Genomic DNA, 24093 nt, shown 5'->3' on the forward strand with positions numbered 1-24093 from the left:
CGTGAGGGTCCTGTTTCCTCCACTCCAGCGCCCCTTGCCCTCAGTGCCAGTTAGACGACATGTGTCATCTCTTGGCCCCAGGTTTGAAGCGTGGGCTCCGATCTTAAAATCTCTCGTCTTGAGAGAGTTTCCCAACCTCACTTTGCATAATTTAATAAATCTCAGTTTACCCTTTTTAATCCAGCCCAAACAATATGCGTTGAACACCCCAGCTGGGCCAGACGCCCTCTAGGACCCCCGCGAACATCTCCATCACGGCGCCGGTGACAGGTGCCTCTGCGCTCCGCCTCTGCTTCCAGCTGAGAATGGGCCCCCACATCTCGTCTCCAGCGTCTGCCTCACATCACTTGCCCTGGCTCCTCACATTCTCGGGGAGCCCAGACAGCCCCACACACCAGCAGCTTGAAGGTGGAGCACCTCTGGGGGAAGCCTCGCCCAGTGCAGGAGCTCAGCGCTTCTCCTGTCAGTGCTCGGGGACAAGTGGAAGAGGCTTCTACGCTCTGTAAGGAACGTTCCAGTGGGATCAAGGCCCAGGTGCTCCCAGCACGGCCGGCTTCACAGCATTTCCTTGTTTGGGCTTTTTCTTCTCCTGGTTCCTCACTCTCTTGTTCTCTGTGATCACCTTCCAAATAAACCACCTGCCCACAGGCCTTGTCGAGGCTCTGCTTCTGGAGGGACAGGCGAGGCTAAGATCACAGTCACCACCTTATATTTTAAGTTTGTCCTTCTTCATTTATTTAGGTGCTTGTTCAATCTGCAAATATGGACGTCTGCTGTGTGCTCTTAGCTGTGGGACTGTGGGAGTGCACAAAAGAGAGGTTTCTGTCTTCACAGATCTTCTGCTTTCTTGGGCTATGAGCAAATAAACACATAAATAGGTCATATAATTTCAGGTTTTAAGTCCTCTGGAGGGAATAAAACTAGGGGTAGGGAGGGATGGGAGGGAGATGGGGAGGAAACTTGGATGGGGGGGGCAGCAAAGACCTCCCCGAGGAGGCTGTGTTTGAGGAGGCGCTTGAATAAATGACGTGAGATGGAGATGAGATCGAAGCAGGGTGGGCAGGGGAGAGCGTGCAGGGGGTGGTGTTGGGGAGTTGGCAGATACCAGCTCATTTGGACTTTGCCTCTCTTTTGGCCCAAGATCAAAGGAGAGGGCTTTCAACAGGGAAGTTGTATTTTATAAAGATGGTGCTGTCTGCTGTGCTAGACTGCGCATGTGCTGGGAGTCACGCCGTCGTAGGCCAAGGCCGCGGGCGTGGAAGCAGAGGGACAGGAAAGGGATGAACCGTGGTCCCGGTGAGACATGGTAATGGATTTGACCAGGATGATGGGCGTGTGGGGGTGGGGATGAGTGATTAGACTGACCATAGATTTGGAAAGGTAGGGCCGATCGGACCTGCCTGATGGCTTAGATGTGGAATGTGAAGGAATGCCTCCTGGTTTTCGTCCTGAACAACTGGGTGCACGATGGCGTCATTACTCAGGAGGGGAAGGTGGGAAGGATTGAGTGTGGGGAGGAATCAGGCCTTGTTTTGTAGACATTACAGTGTTGAGGTGCAAGCTAGACATTCACGTGGAGCTGCTGGGGAGGGGGGCCCCAGGAGAGAAGCCCTGCTGGACATTTGGAAGTCAGCCTCCAGATGGCATTTAAAGGCATGGGGACATGGGTGACACCATCTGGGGCAGTGGGGAGAAGGGTAGAGTTTAACAGAACAGACATCCAGTCATCAAATTCTTTAAAGGAGTGGCCTTCACATTTTCGTGTGCATGCACCTTGATCGCCTGTAACCTGTTTACTAAGTCGGACCCTGGGACATCGCGTTCAGAAATCCTGGGCCTTGGGGAGAAGTTTAGGAAGAGAAGCCTTGGGTGATTCTGATGCGGGTGATACTTTGGGTATGGGCAGATGGGAGTGTCGGGCAGCGGAGGCCAAGGAATACGGCCGGGATCACGGTGACCAGGATCCTGAAGAATGCTTCTCTTCTCTCCAGAGCCATCACGAGGCCTTGACCTCCACCAACCCTTCCTTCTCTGTGTAGGTAGAGGTGTATGGGTGTGGCATCCCCTACCCAGGCCTTTGCCAGTCGTGTACCAGTGTGCTCCCGGCGCCCTTCCCTGCACCTGCTCCAGAGCTTACCAGCTCTACAGATGAGCTGACTTACTAAAAACCCTCAGCTGTACCTTTGTCTAAGGAACGACAGGGCGCTAATGAGCCACTACTAGGTGGGTGCCGAGCCCACCAGGCATGGCTCCTGTCACTCTAAGAGCAAAGGGATGGTAGCCTGCCTTTCCTCTGGGAGGCGGGGGTTGGGGGGGGGATGTGTCAGTAGGTGAGTATTTCAGCTGCAAGTTGACAGCGGGGGTGTGTGTGTGGCCATCGCCTTATCTGTGTTCTCAGCTGTGGGCTCTCTCATCCAGTGGGGCAGCGTGAGCCCAAAGGCCTTCACATCTGAATCCCCAGCTCTGAGCCCTCACCTACTGCCAGGCTGTGCTCGTCTGCTGCTGGAGGACTTTTTCCTTGGGTGACTTGTCCTAGGGTGCCAGAACTCACTCCCCCACCCCCATGCCACGTCACCTTCTCGTGTGCGTATTTCGCTTTTCTCGTCCACTATTGATTGGGATCAGTGCCTCCTTCACTGCAGCCTGCCACTGAGTCTTGCCAGTTCTTTCTGCAGAATGCCTTTTCAATCGGTCCCCTCCTCTCCATTCCTACTGTCACTGCTCAGTATTGTCATTGGATTGGATTGTGTTGAAGCCTGTTGCAGACTGAATGTATCCCTTTCAAATTCATACGTTGAAGCCCTAACTCCTAATGGGATGGTATTAGGAGGTAGGGCCTTTGGGAGGCTATTAGGGTTAGATGAAGTCGTGAGGGTGAGGTCCCTGTGATGGGATAAGTGTCCTTACAAGAAGAGGAAGAAAGACCAGAGACCTAACTGGAGCTCANCCCCCCCCCCCCGCCCCCTCACCTCCCCTCCCTTCTTCCTCCCTCTTTCTTCATTGAGGACAAAGGAGAAGAGGGTCATCCACAAGCCTGGAAGAGAGTCCTCACCAAGAACCAAATTGGCTGGCACCTTGATCTTGAACTTACAGCCTCCAGAACTATGAGAAAGGTCTCTTATGAAGCCCTCCCCCTGCCCCGTGGCAGCCTGAGCAAAACTAAGTCTCCTCTTCCTTTTCTCTTCCTCTTGCCTCCATCTCTTCTTTTTCCATCTTTGTTCCTTTCAGGGCGCCTGTGGCTGATTGTAATGATGTATTTGTTAGTCCGTTAGCTAAATGTCCATCTCCCAGATGGCTTCCTCCATGAAGCTATGCCTCTTTCGCTCCCTGTGGACCCAGGGCTGAGCACCATGCCTGGCACATAGTAGGTGCTTAAAAATGCTTCTTGAAGAAATGAAATGCTTGACTACAAGTGCCTCCAACCAGGTCTCCGTGCATCCTGCCTTGTCCCTTCTGACTCATGCCTTACTCTTTGCCCAGGATTGTTTTTTTGGAAACACTGACCCAACCCTTCCTTGATAGAGTGTTTATTGAGGCCCTCCGCACCCTTGTCGAATATTTATGGGAGCCGGGCAAATGTAAGATGAAGCTGATAGTGAGGAAACGTGCTGGTAATCGTTAATAAACATGCATTTAATTTTAAATTGTGGATTTGCTTTAAAAGTAACCCTGAAACCCAAAAGCACTACAGGAAATGGATGAGTCATGCCTCCAACTACCTAGTGTCCTCTAGGCTGGGGCTTCAGAAAATCTGCTCTAGCTGCCTGGACCCCTCCCCGCACCCTTGGTTGCCAGTGCGCTGTCCCAGGTGGGCATGGCCCACGGCACCCCTCTCTCCGCCGTTCCCATGTGGGTTTCCGAGAGCTTCCACCTAGTGGGACGGTGTGGGCTCTGGGGCCATGACCACCCTCATGACCCGTCATGTGTATTCTTTGATGGTGCGTGCCTTGCAGGTGGGGTGGGGGAGGGGTAGAGATCTTCGGAGAAGACAAGGCAGATTCTTTGATACAGCTATTTAGAAAGTTGGGAAAAGAGTTCAATAGAATTTCCTGTTTGGTCAACGTGGGTCCGTTTCCCCCATCTCCTGGGTAAGAGGAAGTTCCGTTAGCTCACAGAAATGCAGAATCACACATTCCTCAGCCTGGAAAAGCCCTTGAGGGAGATTACTCAGTTTAAGAACAAAGAGGGCCTTCTCTTGGGGACTTGAGTCGAAATTCCCGAGAAGCCTGTGAGCATCTCAGTACCAACTGCGGGAAGAACGCCGTTTCCCCCACGAGCCCTGGCTGTCTGTGCCGGGCAGACAGAGAGGGGCTTCAAGGCAGAGGGGACCCAGCACAAACTCCCACTCGTGCGTCACAAGGGAAGCAGGCGAGGCGTGTAGCAGAGCCCACATCCTGGGACTCTGTTCTGCAAGCTGCTCTGCATTTGGTCTCTCCCAGCGCATCCAGCCCCAGTTGCTGATTCCTTTTACTCTCTCAGTCTTTGTACTCACCCCTCTGCCCTTCTTTACGCAGCCTGCCTCAGGGGTCTTTCCCTGAGGCCAGAGGTCATCTCCAACACTCATATCCACAAGAAAGTGGCCGAAGCCACACTTCACAAGAATAGGACAGGGAAGCCTCTGGGGCAGAAGTCTGGGCAGGTCCCAAATGGCATAGTATTAGTCAAGTTCTCTGAAGATGATACGATCAGCGCTTCCCCAGAACCGCTGATTTTCTGAGCGAAATGGGGAGAAGCATCACAGGAGAGGTGACCCAGAGAAACGGCGAAGAGGTGTCCCCATTCACCTCCTCGAGGACCTGGGCTGGGACAAAGGGCAAAGTGCACCAGAGACCCTGGCCGCGGACCCCAAGTTTGCGCTATCTGCTGGGCTGAGCGTGGGGAGAGATTCAAACCCACGTGTGGCTTTTCGTGGAAAGAGCAGACTGCTTTCAGAATCAAATGCAGATGGCTTCCGCACTTATGAGAAGCACCCGTGGGATGCACCTCCAGGCCCGGGGGGAGCAGGTGGTGGGGCTCCAGGAAGGTCTGCTCTCTTTTCCAGGTGGTCAGGATCCACACTCAGATCATTGTCTTGGGGCGCCGGGGTGGCTCAGTCAGTTGAGCATCCGACTTCAGCTCAGGTCATGATCTCGTGGTTTGTGAGTTCAAGTTGGGTTCTCTGCTGTCATCGCAGAGTCCGCTTCGGATCCTTCGACCTCTCTCTCTGCCCCTCCCCCGCTCACGCGCTCTCAAAAAAAGCAAAAACCCCATTGTCTTCTACATTTCCTTTTCAGCCTTCCAAAAGAACATCTCTCTCATTTACATACAGCGTCACAATCTCCTTCATTACATTACATACCTGTTACATCATGTTCTTATGCGGGCTCAGACCTGTGTCTGATTTGAGCCTAAGTCTTCATTCCTGCTAAAGCGACATCACACATTTTTTTCCTTATCAACTTCAACGATCAGCAATTTGAGTCTCCCCCCCAGCCACTGCGTCATCAGAAATTTGACTGGTTTCACAAGATTCCTGTGGTCCTGACCATTTATTCAAATAAAAAACCTACACCCCTGATTTACAGAGCTTTTCTTTCGAGACCCTTTCAGACCCGCCCCCTCGGTGGAAACTCACATCCCTGTGAACGGAACGCATCAGGCATAAACCGAGGCTCTTCGGTTTACAGATGAGGAAATGCTACAAACAGTGGGGTCAGAACTAGAACCCGGGAGGGGGGGTCGGGTCAGAACCAAGTTCTTGAATACTCCGAATTCTTTCACGGTATTGTGCGGTCTCTTCAATAAATAAGGTAACAGGATAAATAAATAAACCTTCCAAGGGAACCCTGAGGAACTCCGCAAACCTCAAGTGTCCAGGCGGAGTTATGAGACACCTGAGAACCTCTTGGTAGACTATGGAGGGTGGGGGGCAAGGGGCGGTTCTGGCTGGATCCCCTGAGCTGGCATGTCTTCTCTGACCGCCACAGAAAGGTGCAGGGCCAAGCACGGACTCTCGGGGCATCTGTCAAGCCTGTCACACCTCCCAGCTTAGGCGCCCATGGACTGTAAACTGGCTTTGAAGATAGAATCTTAACAGTGAGTGTGGGGGAGCAGGGCCCACACCCGCCCCCTTTCTGGGCCCAGGGTCTGGTAGTCCTTTGAGCACGACACCACGGACCTGTGCTAAGTCTGTCAGTCCTCGGCATGAGAAGGAGGCTGTGTCCGTGCAGACGTGGGTTCTACAGTCCCCTTCTTCCCAGCCCGGGCCCACACTGGGCCGGAGACATCACCCCCGAGGCCAGCATGGAGGGCCCCCTGGAGATGGCATCCTTATTCCACCTGTGGCTGCCCCAAGCTCGCACGGGGGATCCCTGAGAGGGCGGTGCCGTGTCCCGTGGGTCTGTGGCTAGATGTCAACAGTAAATGCAAGCGCAGGTCCCGCCCGGGACCCTCTGGGGCAGGTGAGCTGGTGCCCAAGTCCACAGACCCCCTGAAGGGCTGAGTTTTGACCAGTACAAATAACCATGGCTTCTCCAGTACTGTCAGCAAGATGGTGGGGGGGGGCGATGGGGTGGGGTTGTGAGTGGCTTGGTCACAGGGGGTTCACCCGCTNCTAATGGCATGACAAGCTCCCTGCCCGGGAGGATGCCAGTCGGGAAGATTCTCCGTGTGGCCATCCCAGAGATCAAACTTGGTCTCTGCTTCCTCCATCTTCCTCCTAGAAATGGCCCTGCAGGGGGGCCCTGAAACTCCCACCCTCCCAGCCCTGCACCCTGCTGGAAGCCCCAGCACACGGCTAGCCTAAGAGGGAGGGCTGGGTCTGAACCGACTTCAGCTTGTTGGCCTCGCCGCAGTTCCAGAAAACCCTGTGGTTCCCCTGAGCAAACGATCTTTTACAGTATAGGAAGTGCCCTAAGGAGGGAGGAGATCTCTGCTCTGCCCTTCCTGGTCCTGCCAGAGTCTTTGGGGACCTGTCTGCAGAACAGGCAGTGGCGTCCACACACCCTGCACTGGAATAGCAAGGTAGCCTCTCTCTGCCTCGGGCACTTCGGACAGCCCTACCAGACCTGGCTAGGGCTGGAGCCCCTGAACTTGCAGGAAGGTGCTCACACTGGCCTCATGAGTCACTTCTGACCCCTGGGGCCCCTCCTTCTGGTCCAGGCAGGGCTTGGCTGAAATCAAAAAGCATCCCGTTAGCCTGAGTCACTCATTTGAGTGCAGGCTGGAGATAAGAGGCAAGGTGACCAGGTTTGAGTCAAAGCTGCCCAGAAGACCACCTGGGGCCGCCATACAGTCCAGAGTGGCAAGATCGTGGTCTAGGCTGCAGTCAGATGCTCCTGGGTCCCTGGAGCCGGTCAAACCCAGAAGGGACCATTCCTCAGTTGGCGGATTCCACTGTCTAGTTGGGGTCCGTGATGGAATATGAGTCATTCCTGGGTCCTGTTTCAAATAGCCCTTGGCCAGGGCCGGTGGAGGCCAGCCTGCCTCGGCATCCAGGCATGTCCTGAACTTGGGGCCAAGGCTCTCTGGCGAGGCGAGCTCCTCCTCCAGGCAGCCTGCCTTGGCTGGTTTCTCCTGTGTGCATCTGGTCTGCTTTAGGTAGCCCCGGAATGCCACGGAGTCGGGGTCTTCCTCCCCAGGCACCTCAGGCCCTGAGGGGTTGACGTGGCCCAAGGCCGAGACACCCTGCACGTCCTCAGGCTGCCCCTCGGAGTTTTGGACTAGACCAATGCCACTGTCGTCGTGGCCCTGGCTGCTGCCCCTCGCCCGCTGCTCCCAGTGGGGTCTGGTGCCGGGACTCAGGCTGGGCTCCCGCAGGCAGATTCCGCTGTCCGTGCTGCTGCTGCTGTCGCCGCCGCAGCGGTTCGCCAGCTCCCGGGGCACCCCCTTTCCCACGGCGCCCCCCGCCGGTGCGTGCGGCGCAGGCAGGAGGAACTGGGGCTCCTCGCTCTGCAGGGATGGCTTGGCACTGCCGAAGCCGCTGTCCGTGCTGCCGTGCAGCTCCGAGTTCTTCAGCTCCGGGGACACTTTGGGGAAGGCCTCCTCGTCCAGGGGATGGATGGTGTCCCGGGGCTCTGGGCGGGGAAGCTGGATGACGAAGCTGAAGGGATGGGGCTTCTCGAAGACCTGGAGGGGAGAGGGCGGAGTGAGAAGAAGAAGGGTTACCTGCAGGAAGGCACTCCAGCATTGCAGGTGCGGCCCCGGGGCTGGGAGGCAAGCTCAAGGCAGTGCCGCCCTAACCAAGGGGCCCGTGTGCTTCCTGTGTCCTTTAAGAACCGACCTTTCCTCTTAATGCAATTCTCAGTTTGGCTCAGGCCTGTGTGCTTCCAGCCTGGACGGAACGGCAGGCAGGAGGGGAGCCTGCGGGGAGCGGAGAATGTTCTCAGCTCCGTCAGTACTGCTTTCCACACCTGAGAGCAGGCCAGACTCATCTAGATAGATGTAGCAGGGTGTGTCAGACTTTTTTGACTGTGGCCCAAAATAAGAAATGTGTGACATCATAACCCACAACAAACAGCCTAGAAGTATGTAACTCCTGTGTAAATAACTGAAGGCAGTTTCACAAAAGAACACTTATCATTACTACCCGTGAACTGTGACCCACACTACTACTCGATTCTATTCTATTCCTCTTTTAGTCTGTTCTACCTTTCCTATCCCGTTCTATCCATTATCCTAGCTTGTCCATTTTATTTTTTTAATGTGTATTTATTATTGAGACAGAGAGAAACAGAGCATGAGCATGGGAGGGGCAGAGAGAGAGAGGCAGACACAGAATCAGAAGCAGGCTCCAGGCTCTGAGCTGTCAGCACAGAGCCCTACGCAGGTTTCGAACCCAACCCTGAGATCAAGACCTGAGCCGAAGTCGGACGCGTAACTGACTGAGCCACCCAGGTGTCCCCTTCGTTTTTTCTAATGTTGGATGTGAGACACCGAATTAATTTCTCCACACTGAGTGTGACTTGCATACACACAAGTGGCTGCCCCGTGTGGCAGTGGAACAAGCACAGAACTAGTGGCTGGGGAGGAGCTGCTCCCCACTAACTGCCGGGAGTTCCTGGGAAAGTCACTTAATCCCTCTCCCCCTTGCTGCTCTGTCTCAGCCACACAGGGGTTCTTTCTGCCCTGGAATGCATCAGCGGAGTGCTCTCAGGGCCTTTGCACGTGCTATGACCTGTGGTCAGAACACTCTTCTCTCAGCACTTTCTAGGACTGTGTCCTGCTTATTACCCAGCCTCAGCTCCGATGTTAACTCCCCAGAGAGGCCTTCCTGGTCATCCTGGCTAGAGCAGTGCTCCACACACTCTCTTTAAAAGTTTATTTGTTCATTTTGAGATAGAGTGAGAGAGGGAGAGAGAGAATCTCAAGCAGGCTGCACACGGTCAGCGTGGAGCCCGATGTGGGGTTCGAACTCCTGAAATGTGAGATCATGACCTGAGCTGAAACCGAGAGTCAGACTCTTAACTGACTGAGCCACCCAGGTGCCCTAGCATTAACCTAGTTTACTACTTTCTAGCATTTCATTCCTGAAATTATTTCCTAGTTTATTCTCTTCCCCCTACCACGACCCACTATACCGACACACTCCCCACACCCAGTGGAATATAAGTACCCTGAGGGCAGGACCTGCCTAGTTTGTTTGCCACTCTGTTCCCAAAGCTGCAACTGAGCTGGTACCTATTAGGCACTTGTAAGGTTTGTTGACTGACTGATCGACTCACTGTTGCACATCTGTCCTTACTCCCTTTGTAAGTTTTGACTCCAATGCAACTCTTATTGGTTGAGTTCCTATTGATACCACATAGGTTGTGATTAAGCATATCGGTTTCTAGAGCCAGACTCCACAGCCCAAATCCCAGCTGTGCCTTTATCAGCTGTTTCATCTTGGCTGAATGATTTGGTCTCTCTGTGCTTTAGTGTCTTGCCTGTAAAATGGCCATAATGACAGTACCAGCCTGCTCGGGTTGTAGTTAATGTACAGAAAGTGCTCCTAACGGTGCCTGGTACATAGAAACCACTTAGTACATATTTGGTGAATTGAATTTTATGCTCCAATCTCTAAGGATGTGCTTCTCTAAGGAGAAGAATATCGAACCTCAGAGAAGTGAAATGACATGCACAAAGTCACAGCAGCAAAGAACAGACCTGGAATTTGTACTCTGCTGGCCTGATCTGAAATCCCCATTTGTCTAAAGATCAGATCAAAATAGCGAACAAGTGGCAATAAGCAAGTGAGTGTGAAGGTGCTCTGTGCGCTAGAAATTATTGATAAAGTTCATAATGGCCAGGATCATTCAGTGAAGGGAACTGGCTGCATTTATCTTGAGGAGGAAGAGATTCTCAAGGAGAGCTCAATTCTGTGATCCAAATGTCAGAGGAGCGAAAGCCCAGAGGTTGCTTGTTCTCTCCTTTGGCATTTTGTATCTATGTCGATTTCACTGGGTCCCATTAGAGTTAAACGATTACGTACTGGCTGCCCCAGCAGGCTGTGATCAAGACCCTTGGGACCAGGGGCCACATTAATCAGGGTCATCCTGCACAACGTTTTGCATGTCATAGGTGTGTAATAACTGCAGCTCAATAGCCGGTTTGTTCATCTCTTCCTGGATGCTCGTCCTGATGCCCAACTAGGATCCCCCCACCCCCTGCTCCAGTTACCTGGACCCCCCCTCCCCCACCCCTTAGCGTTCCAGTTATCCATCCCTAAGGGCAGCCCCCATGGGGCACTCATCTCTAAACCGCCCCCATCCCAGCTCCAGGCCCTGCATATAGAATATGCTCCAAGTACTTGTTAAACAGGCCAGTGTATACGTGTTTATAGAACTGAACCTCCCCAGAGCACAGGGAAGGAACAATGAGTTACATACTTCAGTTAGACACAGGGAAGAACTTTTTAGTCTCCTAAAGTTGTAGGGGCTGCCAGTCCCCAGTGTCATCATAACCACTCTGCCCAGGGCATGGGACCTAGGAACACAGTCCTTTGCTTCCTGGACAAGCCTGTAAGCAGGGCAGGCAGTCGCTTCTCTCCCTGCCTCCCCACTTCCTGGAGTTCTTTTTTTTTTTTTTTTAATAGTTTATTGTCAAATTAGTTTCCACATAACCCTCAGTGCTCATCCCCACAAGTGTCCTCCTCCATGCCCATCCCCCCTCCCCCCACATCCATCAGTCCTCAGTTTTTGTCAGCATTCAAGAGTCTCTCATGGTTTGCCTCTCTCCCTTTCCCCCACCATTTCTGCCCTTCTTCTCCCCCTTGTTCCTCCGTCAAGTTCCTCCTAATCCTCCTATACGTGCAAACATATGATATTTGTCCTTCTCTGCCTGACTTATTTCGCTCAGCATAACCCCCTCAAGGTCCATCCATGTTGCTACACATGGCCAGATTTCATTGTTTCTCATTGCCATGTAGTATTCCATGGTATAGATAAACCACATCTTCTTGATCCATTCATCTGTTGATGGACACTTAGGCTCTTACTCAAAATAATTCCAGAGGACCTCTGTCTCTCTCTTTATTTTTCTTAGAAATCCTGGGATCCCTTGAGGGGGGGTCCTTTCTAGCTGTGGCCCTTCCTAGGGCCCCTGCCTCCCTGATGGGGCTGGTCCTTCCCTGCATAGCCTGCGGCCATCACAAGGATGGCAGCCGTGGGCGTGTGGCCGCAAGCCGTGGACGTGTGGCCGCAAACCCAGGAGCAGCCTGAATCCCAGGCAGAGGTGTGGAAGTGCTGCTCCGGGCTGCAGGCTGAGATGTGGACGCTGGCTTATAGCAGAAGAGCAGCAGTTGCTGGCGCCGTGTAGCTAGTCCGAGACCCTGGCCATGACCCCCTCCGCACTGCCATCTGCTCTGCTCCCTGCCACTCGGGCAGCAGCACTAGGCAGGGGCGCTCCCAGGCCAGAGTCTTCCTCTTCCAGAGCACTCCTCATCACCAGCCAGTGGGGGACAGGGGCGGAGGGAGGCGACTGGGCTCCGTCCTGACTCTTCCTGGCTCTGTGACCCCTGTGCTTGTGACAGTCACTCTATGCCTCAGTTTCTTCCCTTATAAAATGAGGATAATACCTGCCTCAGAGGTACTAACGCACAGGGTCTGATCCATGGCCAATTATTAGTGAATAGTAACAAAATGACACGTCGGGGGTTAGGACTACTCAGTATGTGTCTTATCGGGGCCATCAGAAGATCATGTTCTCAGCACTGGGCTTTGCATTTAAGCCCTCCCTCTGTCCCCACGGTCCGTGATGAAGGTGCCTCCTGATAATGTCAGGGCTGAGGGAATGGCCTGTCTGGGGGGAGCTCCCTGCCTCCTGGAGTATGGCTAGCAAGGATCAGCATGGCTAGAAGGGCCGGTACGGCTAGGAAGGACAGGACAGTGGCCTCCCCTTGAGACTCACCAGGACGGCAGGCAGCTTCCTCTGGCGCCGCATGCACAGCTGGAGGGCCAGGCAGTAGGCCAGGGCTCCGCAGAGCAGCAGTACGAAGGTGAAGAAGATGCTGAAGTTGGTCACGGTGAAATCTGTAGGCGGAGACAGATGTGTTTGTGGCCTGGCAGTGTGGGACGTGGAGGAGTGGCTCCCGGGAGCCACCCAGGGAGTGGCCCAGCTGACTCCCCAGGCTTCCTCTAGGCTACAACTAGATGTTTCTGGATGTTTGGGAATTCCTGCCTGGCCTACAGCCTCTGTCCTGAAGGAGTCCCTCATGAGACACGCTGACTTGGCGTCGGCTCTGCACACAACCCACACTACGGCACGTGGAACGGGGCGGGGGGGGGAGGGGCAGGAGGCTGCCGCAGGTGACAATGGAGGCTCCGGGAGCAGCCAGACCTGAGCTTAAGTCCTCACTCCACCGCTTACTGGCTGTGCGGGTTTGGACGAATTCCGCAGCCTCCCCGAGCCCCCGTTTCCCCACATACGATGACTGTGAAGTACACAGCACCGATCATCTACTAGGTCCTTTACTTATGTTTTCTGATCTTTATAACAACCTTAGGAGGTAAACACTATTATCACCTCTATATAGATTAGGATCCTGGGGCCCGGAAAGTTTAATTGGCCCAAGCCCACAGACCTCCTAAGTGGGAAAACTGAGATCTGAAGCCAGAGCTGTACACGAAACTATTTCTTGTACCAGTAGGTGGATGTTGAAAAAGCTCTTAGGGACACCTGACACAGGGATGGTGCCTGACTCTGCTAAAATGAGGGTCTGGCTAAATGACAATGAACTTGTGCGTTCATTAATTGAAATGTATTGTAGAAATGTAGGGAGTCACTCTGGTGTTTGCTGGACCTTGTCCACACTGGACTGGCATGGCTGGTCGGACATTTGACATGGGCTATCCTGAGTTGTAAGTTACGGCTTCCTCTGGGCACACCCTGCCTCCCCAGCCAGACTGTAAGATCCTTGTGGACAGGGCCGTGGCCTTCACATCCCGTGTCCCTAGCCCTCCCTCCCCTCCCCAGCACCAGGGAGAGCCTGGCTTTAGCAGCTGTGGCAGGGGGCAGCTCAGTTCTACGTCCTCGGAGGGGGAGGCAGGGTAAGGAGAAGGCGCCCTGTGCCCAGCTCCAAGAAGGGATAGCTGAGGAATGTAACGAACAGGAACTACCCCAGCTGGCAGAGGTGGGCTAGGGTGGGGGTGGGTTCTTGGGAAGCACAGCTGGGCTCAAGCAGAAGCACCAGCAGAATCAAGAGACCCGGCTTTGCCACCACGTCCTAGAAAGCTGTTTATGCCCACAGAGCCTCAGTTCCCGCATCTCTAAAACGGGGACGATAGGATCTCTCTCCTAGGGCTGTGGGGAGGAGTGCCCATGGCATCGGCAGCCCTCAACTGATGCTTTTTAGGTTGTGTGAGGCCCTTCCTGCCTCCCTCCCCACCCACACAGCAGCCGAGCTGCAGACTCACACTGTCGGGTGAGCACGATGCACTCTTCCTTGGACCACAGCGCCCTGTTAGTTCGGGAGCCCACAGATGGCTTCACCTTGACACAGAACTCTCCCAGTTCTCCAGGGGGTGAGAGGCTGAAGTTTTCACGGTATACCTTCTGCTGTATGAACTGAAACAAAAATAACATAGTAATCAACAAAATATCCCTGATTCATGGTCTTCACTGTCCTTTCTCTAGCAGAACAAACCCGGTATCATTAATGCAGCTCAAGATCTCTGTGATTAACATGATCTATCTTGTACTAAAAGACAAGAGGGACATTTTATAGAACACGGAGGACCTCCCCAGAAGGGGCTGGAATCAAATGGTGGAAAGAGCATCCTCTTTCCTGGCAGATTCCTGACCACCCACATACGGGGGTGTCCCTGGGCAATCACGTAGCCTCTCGGAGCCTCATTCCCCCATTTACAAGAGGGAGTAAAGTAGCCACCTGCAAGGCGGTCAAAACTAATAGTTTTAGCAAACGTCTCGCGTGGTGCCTGGCGCTAGCAGGCAGTGCCTTCCCTGCCACCCGGCAGGTGCATCTTAACTGAGGGCCTCTCAACTCCCTTCCCCGCCCCACGACCGCCCTCTGCTCTGCCAGCAGAGTCCCCCAGGGGTGCATGAAAGGTGCTGCCAGCCCGGGGGACAGGGAGGCCCAGGGAGCCCATCTGCTGTGGTCCCAGGGAAGCCCGTACCGTATAGTTCCCTGGCACCTTGCGCAGCTTAATCTCATACTCTCGGAAGTGTTGGAAGACGGTTTCGTAAGTGTCGCTGGTAAGGGCCATCCTGGGCCTGGGGAGCTGGATCCACCCGAGGATGACGCCGTTGTTCACCTCTAGCTTCACGCTGCTAACCATCAGAGTCACTGAGTGGGGAGGCAAAATCATGAGGCCGGCGGGCTGGGGAGGGCCTGGCTGTCCCACCCGGGCTTGGCCTCCGGAGTCCAGCTTTACCCACCCTACAGCCTGGGGCCACTGGTTTCCAACCCAGTGGAACATCAGGACTTCCTGGGGGGTACCTTAAAAATACAGATGCCCCAGGTCCACTTAAGACACAGTGAATCTGAATTTTTGAAGCTGGGTCCCTGGAAACATTTATCTTAAACACACTGCCCGGGTAATGTTTCTGTAGCCAGTTGGACACTGGCCTGCAGGATGGCATTTGGCAGCCAGTGCCCTCAAAGACCATTGGTTCTGACTCCGAATTTTGGAGAGTAGGCTCACCACACACATAGAACATGGTCTGGTCCAATTTGTGGCATGGAAGAATCCCATCAAGTGTGGGGCTTACCCTTTTCTCTTCTCTCTACAAAGAGAGACCTCCAACTCTTCATCAAGTAGCACCTCCCTGCCTCACAGCCTCGCATCCTGACCCCTGGGAATTCAGCCCAAAGCAGGTGAGGACTAAATGTAATTCTGCCTACTGTTTGCTGCCCTATTCTGAGAGCTTATGGATTCACTTCCTCTTCTAGAAAGCTGCAAGTACACAGGTCTGGCCCTTGTGACTCAGCTGCTCAACTCACCCCAAGACTTCTCTCTTCTATAGGATAAACAACTCCAGTTCCCTTTGAAATCTTGAACAACTTGGCTGTTTTCATCTAAATCTTCTCAAAAGTCCTGACTAGTTGTTTGGGCAACGAGGCCCCCTGGCCAGGAAGCCCAGGTGTATGGCAAGCTATGGGAGCAGAGTAAAGTTCTAGACTAGAGTTTCTGGCAGGAAGGGACCCCCAAAGCCATAGTCTGGGTCCAGGGGAGATTCGAAAAGCACCTTCATCCGTGGAGAAGCGTGTGTTCGTGTTGGTCCAGTTGGAATACTGGTTTCCATCCACTGCCCGGACTCTGGCTTTGTAGCTATTGTCGTGGTACAGGTCCAAGGTCACGGAAGTGAGGTCACAGGACGGCACCAGGGTCTGGCTACAGTTGGGGATGGGCTTCCAGCAGTCTATTCCATACCTGGGGAGAGATCAGGATAGGCATCAGCAGGGGAATTTATGCTCAAACCCACCTCCTTTGAGAGGAAAGCAAGGGGCCCAGGTAGAGAGCTCACATGATGGTCCAGCCCTCAGGGCATTTTCTCTGGTCCAGGGCATCTAACCACAAGAGGGTCTCTCTTGCTTCTGGGACCGCATACCAGTGTCTCTTGGGTCGGAATATCTCACAGACATCCCCCTCCTCCATCCCCCTCCTGCTTTCTCCTTTCTCCCAACCACAGTTGTAGTCCTTTGAGGTTTCCTTGGTTTCCAATCATATTATGGATGCACTTCCTGTTTTTCCAGCAAGATGGAAAAAACCTTGAGGGTAAAGGCAACACCTTGGCCTTGTTATCCCAGAGCTCTCAGTGCACATGGAACTCAATCAGTCCTTGTCAACTGATGGACATGTGCCAGGGTCCTTCCTGGTGTCACTTCAATGTTACCTTCCCATGCCAGCAAGGTACAAGGGGCCACCCCCTCCCGCACCCACCTCCCTCCGTTCTCCATCTCCCCTTTCCATACTTCAGAAGCTCCACTTCATAGTAGGTGCTTTCTGACTGATTCGGGATGGGAGTCCAACGGAGGATATGGGAGAAAAATTCTGCTTCAAACCACACAGACGGAGGCCTGGGCAACTCTGTTCCTGGGGAGAAGAGTGACAATATCAGAGCTTGCGGACCTTGAGTACTTTACTATTTGCTGAGCACCCTGCTAAGTACTTTACCTAAGCTGTGTCAGTTAATTATCACAGCAGCCCTCCAAGGTAGGCATGTATTACTCCAATATTACGGAAAGGTTAAGTGACGTGCCCAAGGCCAATGGAGTTAGTAAGGGTCCGGGTGGATCTAGATGTGTCTGATTCCAGAGCTAGTGTTAGGTCCTTAAGTTGCTGTCCTGTGCTGTCTGCGATCGGAAGCAGAAGTAGAGGCTGAGCAGAGGCAAGTGGAGTCTGATGTATCTCAGCAGAGAAGGCAGAGGCTGAGGGCTAAGGTATGTCTGTCTGCAACGAGCTCTCAGATGAGCCAGTCCCTGGCTCTGCCCAATCCCTGTCCCCCTCCCAGCCTCATCCCCAGGCCTGCTTTTGTCCCCATACTCGGTCCCCATCCTGGCTCCAGCCCAAGGCCTCGTCTCGAGTTCTTGGGGGGCAAGAGATTCCCTGCTTATTGGCATCTGCCTGTTTTCTCTTCACAGCTCTCCTGGGCAACCCCAAGCTGACTGCTTGCCCCATTCCCCTGCTTCTAGAAGGACTTTAGGCTGTGTGAGGACAGACAGAACGAAGGAGTTCTGGTTCTAGACTGGGCTGATGACATTTCCACCGGGAGCCAGCACCCTTGGCTCTATGGCAAGATACCACGGCCTAACTCCAGCTCCTGCCCTCCCTCCTCCCACTCAGAGGAGTTTTCCACGGGAAACACCAGGATCCTCAGATTAACTTGCCAATGTGACTTGGGCAAATTACGTAACTTCACTAGACCTAGTGAATGTAATAAATACACCTACCATAAGTGTCTTGCCCATCAAGTGCAATGAGATAGTTCAAGGTCAATACCCAGTCAGTCCCTCTTCTCTCCTCCTCCATCCCTTAATGCCTCCCCATCTGCCAGTCACTCTCTCCCACGTCCTTTGTTCTCTAATTTCTCACCATCTCTAGTAATACTTCTTCTAGAACTGTCCTTCGTACTTAGAAAGTACATCTCCCTTGTCTCTTCCTTCCTTCCTTCCTTTCTCTCTCTCTCTCTTTCTTTCTTTCTTACAATGTCTTTGATCCTCAAGGCTGTGTTTCAATTTCAAAACATTGGACGGAAAGTGAAAAATACAACCGGTCTCTGTGGTGTTTGGGCTGCAGATCCCCGACTGAGCTTTCGATCATGTGAATGGCTGACTGCATGGTTTACTTTGTATTTTGGTGTCCACGCAGTTTCAGTCCCTGCCCTCCCGGCCTCCACTCGCCCTGCCTCCACCTCCCTGCCCTTTCATTCTCTCTCCAGGGTTGACTTGGCTCCCTTGCAGAAACTTTCCAGGATATCTGGCTGGGTTTGACGACGGAGCTAAGGGGTAGGAGGAGGTGGGGGCGGGGGGGGNGATGGAGCCACAGGTGATAGTGAGGGCAAAAGCTGGGATGAGCCAGGGGATGGCGTGGGGAAGAAATAGGTTAAGTGGAGCGCTGAGGGAAGGTGGAGTCAGATGGGGGGGGGGAATCAAAGTCCTTCCCCGAGGGGAAAGCAGTCTTAGTTGGACTAGAAAAACAACAAGAAAGGCCAGGGCTAAATTTCTGATCGGTCTGGAAGTGGATGGACGATAAGCTGGGGCGGGGGGGGTTATTTGACCTCTCTGTCCCCTCCCTTCCCCCCATCAATTTAATGCTCTTCCACTTCCACAATGGGGAGCCTTAGACTCAGGCTTGCCGGCATGAGGGAGCTTCTGGGCGGGGGTGGACAATGGGCTTCCCTCTCCCCAGAGGGACAGCCACACGGAGTTCCCCGTGGAGCGCACAACTTTAATGTAGGGGTGACGAAAGGTGGGAGTCGGGTGTGGACACGCAGGCAGCCCAGGAGGGCGGGAGAGGGCAGGGCAGGGCCGGGCTGCGATCCTTACCGTGCGCGCCGGAGCCCAGGCGCAGGCTGAGGAGCACCGCCAGCGGCAGTACCAGGCGCGGCAGCATCCTGGGCGCGCAGCATCCTCCGGGGCCGGGGCCGGAGCCGGAGCCGGAGCCAGAGCCAGAGCCGGGCCGCGCGCGCGTCCAGCCTCGATTGCGCTGCTCTACCTCTGAAAGCTCCGGCTGGGGGAGCTGCCCCGCTCTCGGTCCGCGAAACTGACGTCAGAGGGGCGGGGCCCCGTGACGCCCCGCCCCCAGGCCGCGCCTCCGGATGCTCCTGTGGGCTGCTGCCCGCAACCTTGAGCTAGCAGCCAGGCGCTCGCCGCCCCCTCTGGTGCGGAGGATGTGTGCGGGGGAGTGGGAGGGGGGCTGGGCCGGCACAGGGCTGTCCGGGGCGAGGACCGGGCTCTGGACAGCCCTCCCCTCCCCGCTTCCAAGGCTGCCCAGTGCGATCGCGTTAAAGTCACCCTGGCAGCCTGGGGTAGGGGTGTAGTGTAGGGGGTGTGGTGCAGAAGGTGGGGTGAGGTTGTCAGAGCGGATTTTGCTGGATGGACAAACAGGGTTGGAATTGGAGTTGTGGCCAAGGCCAGGCGCTCGCTCGGAGCTGGGGAAGGGAGGAGAGTGTCTCAGGCGCTCAGTGAACATTGCTAGGACACGTGTGTGACCCGATGTTGCCCTAGTACCTGGGTGTAGGGCTAGGAGCCAACCCAACGGTAAAATAGAGGGTCCTCTACCTGACTTAATAGTCTGGGAGGGGTGTCCGGGGACCTCCTTCAGCTGCTCTTGGTGTCCCTAGCTTGCCTGAAATCTCACGTTTAGAGCCTTTTTCCCCTCCCCCCGCCCCCCTCGTTGGTAATAACACTCTGGGGGACTGGGTAGCATATCATCCGTTACTCATGCTTGGTATCACTGAACTCAAATGAGACTTCACTCCAGGTGCACCAAAGATGCGAGAGCATGGGAGACAAACTTGTCCCCTTCACTTCGGTTGTGCGGTCACACCTGCTTACGAGTATGTGGGTGTATTGGGGAGGGGGTCCTATTCTGGGCTGAGGGTCTATTGTAGGATTAGGAAGACGTCACTTTTTGATGATGATTAGTGAAGGTCGGGGATGCCCTCAGTACGTGGATAGTGGAGAGTGGTGTAGGCAGGCGGGACACAGGGCCAGTCAGAGCCACCCTAAGTAAACAGCTCTCGTTCCCACACCCTCGGGTCAGCTGCGAGAAAGAGTTCCAGGGTTCGTAATGTGTGAGAATGTTTTCTGCGCTCTCTATTGCTCAACTGGAAGGTTAACAGTGGCCAGTTGCTCAGAAGTATCCAGGCATGACCCAAGGGGTGTGGCTGCCTTCTGAAATGACTTCTCAGTTGCCACTTGACCTTTTGAAGGAGGAGTACATGGCAGTTTCTTGCTGAACTTGTCTTTACTTACCTTTTTTTGAGTTAAAAGAGTTTAAAAGTCTTACCCCATTGCCATTTTGAGGGAGGGTCAGGATTCCTAATTCATTCACATGACAATTTTTTTCTGTACACTCAGTTTGGGCCAGATCCTGGATAAAAGCTGAGGTTAAAATGGTGATCAGAACAAGGTCCCTTCCCCCAAGAAATTTACAATTCAGCTAGGGACAGAACGGAAACAGAGATTTTAATATGCTGTGGGAAGTGTGCTGGGAAGGAACTATAGGCTAATGTGGGTACACAGGAAACAGGCACTCAACCATAACTTGGGGTAGAGGACAGGGAACGCTTCCTGAAGGAGGTGATATTTAAGCTGATACTCGAGGGATGAGTAGGAGGTAGCTAGTTGGGTGAAGAGCATATGGGGAGGGTGTTCCGGACAGAGGGCAATGCCCACTTAGAGATGGGAGAACATGGCGCTTTGGAAGAACCTTGTGAAGTGCATAAATTAGCATTCCTGTTTTCAGATGAGAGTCATAATGGCTGACGAATTAATGCTTTGCTCAGGGCAGAGCCTGCATTCGAGTATAGGCCATCTCCATGTACCCTGCTGCCTCACAAAAAGCACTCAGAACAGGAATTAGGTTAGACATGCGATTACCATACCTTTCTAAAAAAATGTTTATTTATTTTTGAGAGAGGGAGAGAGACAGAGTGCGAGCTGGGTAAGGGCAAAGGCAGAGGGAGACACAGAATCAAAAGCAGGCTCTAGGCTCTGAGCTGTCAGCGCAGAGCCTGATGTGGGCCTCGAACTCATCAACTGAGAGATTGTGACCTGAGCCGAAGTCGGGCGTTTAACCGACTGAGCCACCCAGGTGTCCCCACCATGCCTTTTTAATAAAAGAAATTCCTATGTTTGTTTTGGTTTGTACTCAGTTATGTATTCTCACTATTCTGCCCTAAGGTTCTGTGATTTCTGATATTCATAGTGACTATATTTCCTGCTTCCCTTGCAGTGAGGTGGGACATGTGACTGGGTTTTAGCCAATGTGAAGTTGGATTTCCTGGCCTGGCCTGTAGCTCTGACTTTGTTCCTCTGTCAGCTCTCTGGAAGGGGTCCAGTGGAGGATTCTAAGGGGATGGAAGGGGCCTGGGTCTCTGAATCACATCTCGGAGGGGAAGGATTCAGTAAAGCCACCCAAACTGTGTGAGCCTGTGACTTCAGTGAGGAGTGAATTCTTGTTGTTTCTAGTTACTGAGATTTGGAGATTTTTTTTTTTACCAGCGAGTGTTGGGTATCCCGATCTAGGCAGACACTGTCTCACTGAATCCCTACTGCCACCTCACGAGATTGGCGTCGTTACCGGTGTTTTAGAGATGAAGTAGTGAGGTGGGAGACTAAGTCGCTGGTCCGTGTCACTCAGCCGGTGAGTGGCAGGGCTACCGCCCAGGTCTCTCCAGAACTCATGCTTCCACTACCATGTGAACAATGCCCTTGCCTACCTTGGAAGAGTTGTTGGGGAAGACAAATGTGTAGTGGATTGAGAGAGGGCGGGCAGCGTGGGAGAGGAGGAAGAGCTCAGAACTGAGGGCTGTGGGTGGAGGGAGTGTGGTGAGCCCCAGAAAAGCTGTGGGCGGGGCTGGGTTGACATCTTGTCCCCATAGCCACACTGGGAAAGTTTTAGGGCAAATTTTGAGCTCTGGATGGTTCCAAATTTTGAGCTCTCATTTTCGCTTTACTTCATCTTAGTCTTCAGGATGATGACGCTTCTCCATGGGCATCCCTGAGGGGAGGGTGGCCATCTGGAAGGGTAGGAAGTCCATGTTTAGTTGTGGTAAGAGGCAGGACTTGCAGTTTCTGTCCCTGACTAGTGACTAAGGAAGTTCCAGGCCTTGTGATCGCTGTGTCAGAGCTACACATAATGGAGAGAACCCTAGACGGAACCGACCCTGAGAAGCAGACAGAGAGGAGACTGCCTGAGTACACTTGGTAGTCATTGGGTCCAGGACAGCCACAGAGGTAGGGTGAAGGGGCCATCGAAGGTCAACCCTAGCTCCAGGAAGAGCTTTCCGGCTATTGTCTACAGAACCTAATTAACATCCACATCCCTTCACTGTCTGCCTAACTCCTTACTGGCTGAGCTCAGAAGGGACAGAACCCCCTTCTCTGAATAGGTTTAGATGGTGACTTGTACTTGATTGGAGAGTTGTTTGAATGTCAGCTGGGTAGGTGATAGGCATCCCTGAAGGGTTTGGGGCAGGAGAAGAACATGGCGGATTTGCACTTAGGTAGAAGAGGAAACTCAGAGCATGGAGGTGACCAGCTGAGGGATTTGCTAGTTAATGGCAGAATCAAAACCCTGGTCTTCAGATTGAAGTTCAAGTCTCTTTCCCTGACATTTCACAGCAGCTAAGCTTTTGGAACACGGGGAAGGCTACAGAAGGTGTCTTCCCCATCAGCCTAGAGGAAAGAGGAAGATATATATATATTTAAGTTTATTTATTTTTGAGGGGGGGAGGGGCAGAGAGAGAGGAGTGAGAGAATCCCAAGCAGGGCCCCTTGCTGTCAGTGCAGAGCCCAGTGTGGAGCCTGAACTCATGATTCGTGAAATCATGACCTGAGCTGAAATCCAGAGTTGGACGCTGACCGACTGAGCCACCCAGGCACCCCAAGAGGAAGAAATATTGATCTACCAGTTGAGAAACTGCTCCTGCTAATTCCCTTGAATCAGCGGAGTTGGAGCAGAGAGCTTTCTCACGTCTGGAACCTCACACTAGGACATTGTGCTTGGTCAGTGCCCAAGGTCCACAGGGCTCCTGGGAGAAGACCGTGGGTCTTGGAAACTGAAGACTAGTTTTAGCCCTGGCTTGGCCATTGCCTTTGGCCCAGTCTTTTCGCCTCTGTTAGCCACTGACAAGATTGGAATCAACGTAACCTTTCCTGGGCTGTTGTAAGGCCAGATACAAAGTGTTCTGAGAGTCTCAAAGTTTCCCCAGATGACAGGGGGTGTGGGTGTTAGAAATATTCATCAGAAAGGCCTCATATGGGCCAGAGGGAGCGAGCCCTTTCCCTATGTCTGTGTGCACTTGATTTTTCTCCAGGCTGTGTATGATGCTGAGTCCCATCCCACTCCGGGGATTGGGGCCTTTGATTGTACTTGGAATCTCTTCCCTGCAAGTGACTTTTAAGGCAATCCTCTTATCAGAGACAGTGAGGCCCTAGTCCATTGTCATTGCTTTGTTTTTAAAAAATTTTTTTTAATGTTTTATTTATTTCTGAGAGAGAGAGAGAGACAGCATGAGCAGGGGAGGGTCAGAGAGAGAGGGAGATACAGAATCTGAAGCAGGTTCCAGGATCTGAGCTGGCAGTACAGAGCCCAACGTGGGGCCCAAACCCGTGACCTGTGAGACCATGACCTGAGCCGAAGTTGGATGCTTAACCGACTGAGCCACTCAGGCACACCCCTTTGTCATTGCTTTGTGATCTTGGGGTGCAGCAGGTTAAGGAGAGAACATTGACAAAAATACCCAGTGTCATTTCAAGAGGCAGCTGTGTATTCGTTCTGTGGTCCAGATGACCTTGACTTTTACAGTTGTTAGGGTGTCATTTCTCTCCAATTCTAAAATTAACAGCAGTCTGAGCCATCATCCCACGAATGCAGGAAGTATACCTGCTCGTGGGTTCTCATTCCTGTATTACTTGTGGAGCTTTCTAGGGAATCCTCACACGACCAGAGCCATCCAGGGGCCTCACAGCTCAGCTTTTAGCGTCTGATGGTGATGGCCTCTGGCCTGAGGCTGCTCACTTCATGCATGGACACAGTGCCTATAGCATTCTTCATTTTAAAATGAATTTTTAACATTTATTCATTTTTGAGAGACAGAGAGAGACAGGACGTAAGTGGGGGAGGGTCAGAGAGAAGGAGACACAGAATCCAAAGCAGGCTTCAGTCTCTGAGCTGTCAGCACAGAGTCCGACGCCGGGCTCGAACTCAAGAACTGAGAGATCATGACCTGAGCTAAAGTCAGATGCTCAACCACCTGAGCCACCCAGGTGCCCCTTGCATATTTCTTTACATCTGCCTTCATCTTAAATAATAGTATAGGCGGGACAGTAGCTGTGTGGCCTTAGGTGGTGGCATGTCAGGCCAACCCAGGGCCTTGCCACAGTCATTCCCCATGGGCAGGGGTAGGGATGGGTTGGGAGGGGGAGGGGGGGGAGGAAGGCCAGAT

General features: G+C 53.2%; 2 protein-coding genes across 5 annotated transcripts in view; one reads left to right on the forward strand and one right to left on the reverse strand.

Annotated features, from left to right (window-relative positions):
• SMIM35 (small integral membrane protein 35) overlaps nt 1-3644 on the forward strand; it is a 12428-nt gene extending 8784 nt beyond the window's left edge. Inside the window, exon 5 of one of the 3 annotated variants that reach the window (XM_077777385.1) lies at nt 3006-3644. The gene's annotated coding sequence lies outside the window, so the exon portion shown is untranslated. Of the gene's footprint in view, nt 1-184; nt 648-3005 lie in introns of those variants that run through there. The other 2 variants (XM_077777366.1, XM_077777375.1) reach the window with 2 other exon arrangements.
• Nucleotides 3645-6598: 2954 nt separating this feature from the next.
• On the reverse strand, nt 6599-18632 carry IL10RA (interleukin 10 receptor subunit alpha). 2 transcript variants are annotated; one of them, XM_077777399.1, is made up of 7 exons: nt 18464-18632; nt 16391-16511; nt 15664-15848; nt 14592-14761; nt 13872-14022; nt 12367-12488; nt 6599-8106 (listed from the first exon to the last, which is right to left on the reverse strand). In XM_077777399.1, the coding sequence occupies exons 1-7, from the start codon at nt 18528-18530 to the stop codon at nt 7183-7185; spliced, it is 1740 nt and encodes a 579-aa protein (XP_077633525.1). In that variant the 5' UTR covers nt 18531-18632; the 3' UTR covers nt 6599-7182. The 2 variants fall into 2 exon arrangements, with proteins under 2 accessions (XP_077633525.1, XP_077633536.1); XM_077777410.1 differs by lacking the exon at nt 18464-18632 and having other exon boundaries at nt 16359-16442.
• Between the last annotated feature and the right edge of the window lie 5461 nt (nt 18633-24093).

This window comes from Crocuta crocuta, unplaced genomic scaffold (genome assembly GCF_008692635.1).
Source record: "Crocuta crocuta isolate KB4526 unplaced genomic scaffold, BGI_CrCroc_1.0 scaffold271, whole genome shotgun sequence".
Taxonomy (NCBI): Eukaryota; Metazoa; Chordata; class Mammalia; order Carnivora; family Hyaenidae; genus Crocuta; species Crocuta crocuta.

Excerpts from the sequence above, each read along its gene's own strand:
- IL10RA (XM_077777399.1), bottom strand. The coding sequence starts at position 18,530 with ATGCTGCCGCGCCTGGTACTGCCGCTGGCGGTGCTCCTCAGCCTGCGC. Across the intron at positions 16,512-18,463 it reads CCTGGGCTCCGGCGCGCACG|GAACAGAGTTGCCCAGGCCT; the intron begins GTAAGGATCGCA and ends TCTTCTCCCCAG. Across the intron at positions 12,489-13,871 it reads CATCGTGCTCACCCGACAGT|ATTTCACCGTGACCAACTTC; the intron begins GTGAGTCTGCAG and ends CTCCGCCTACAG.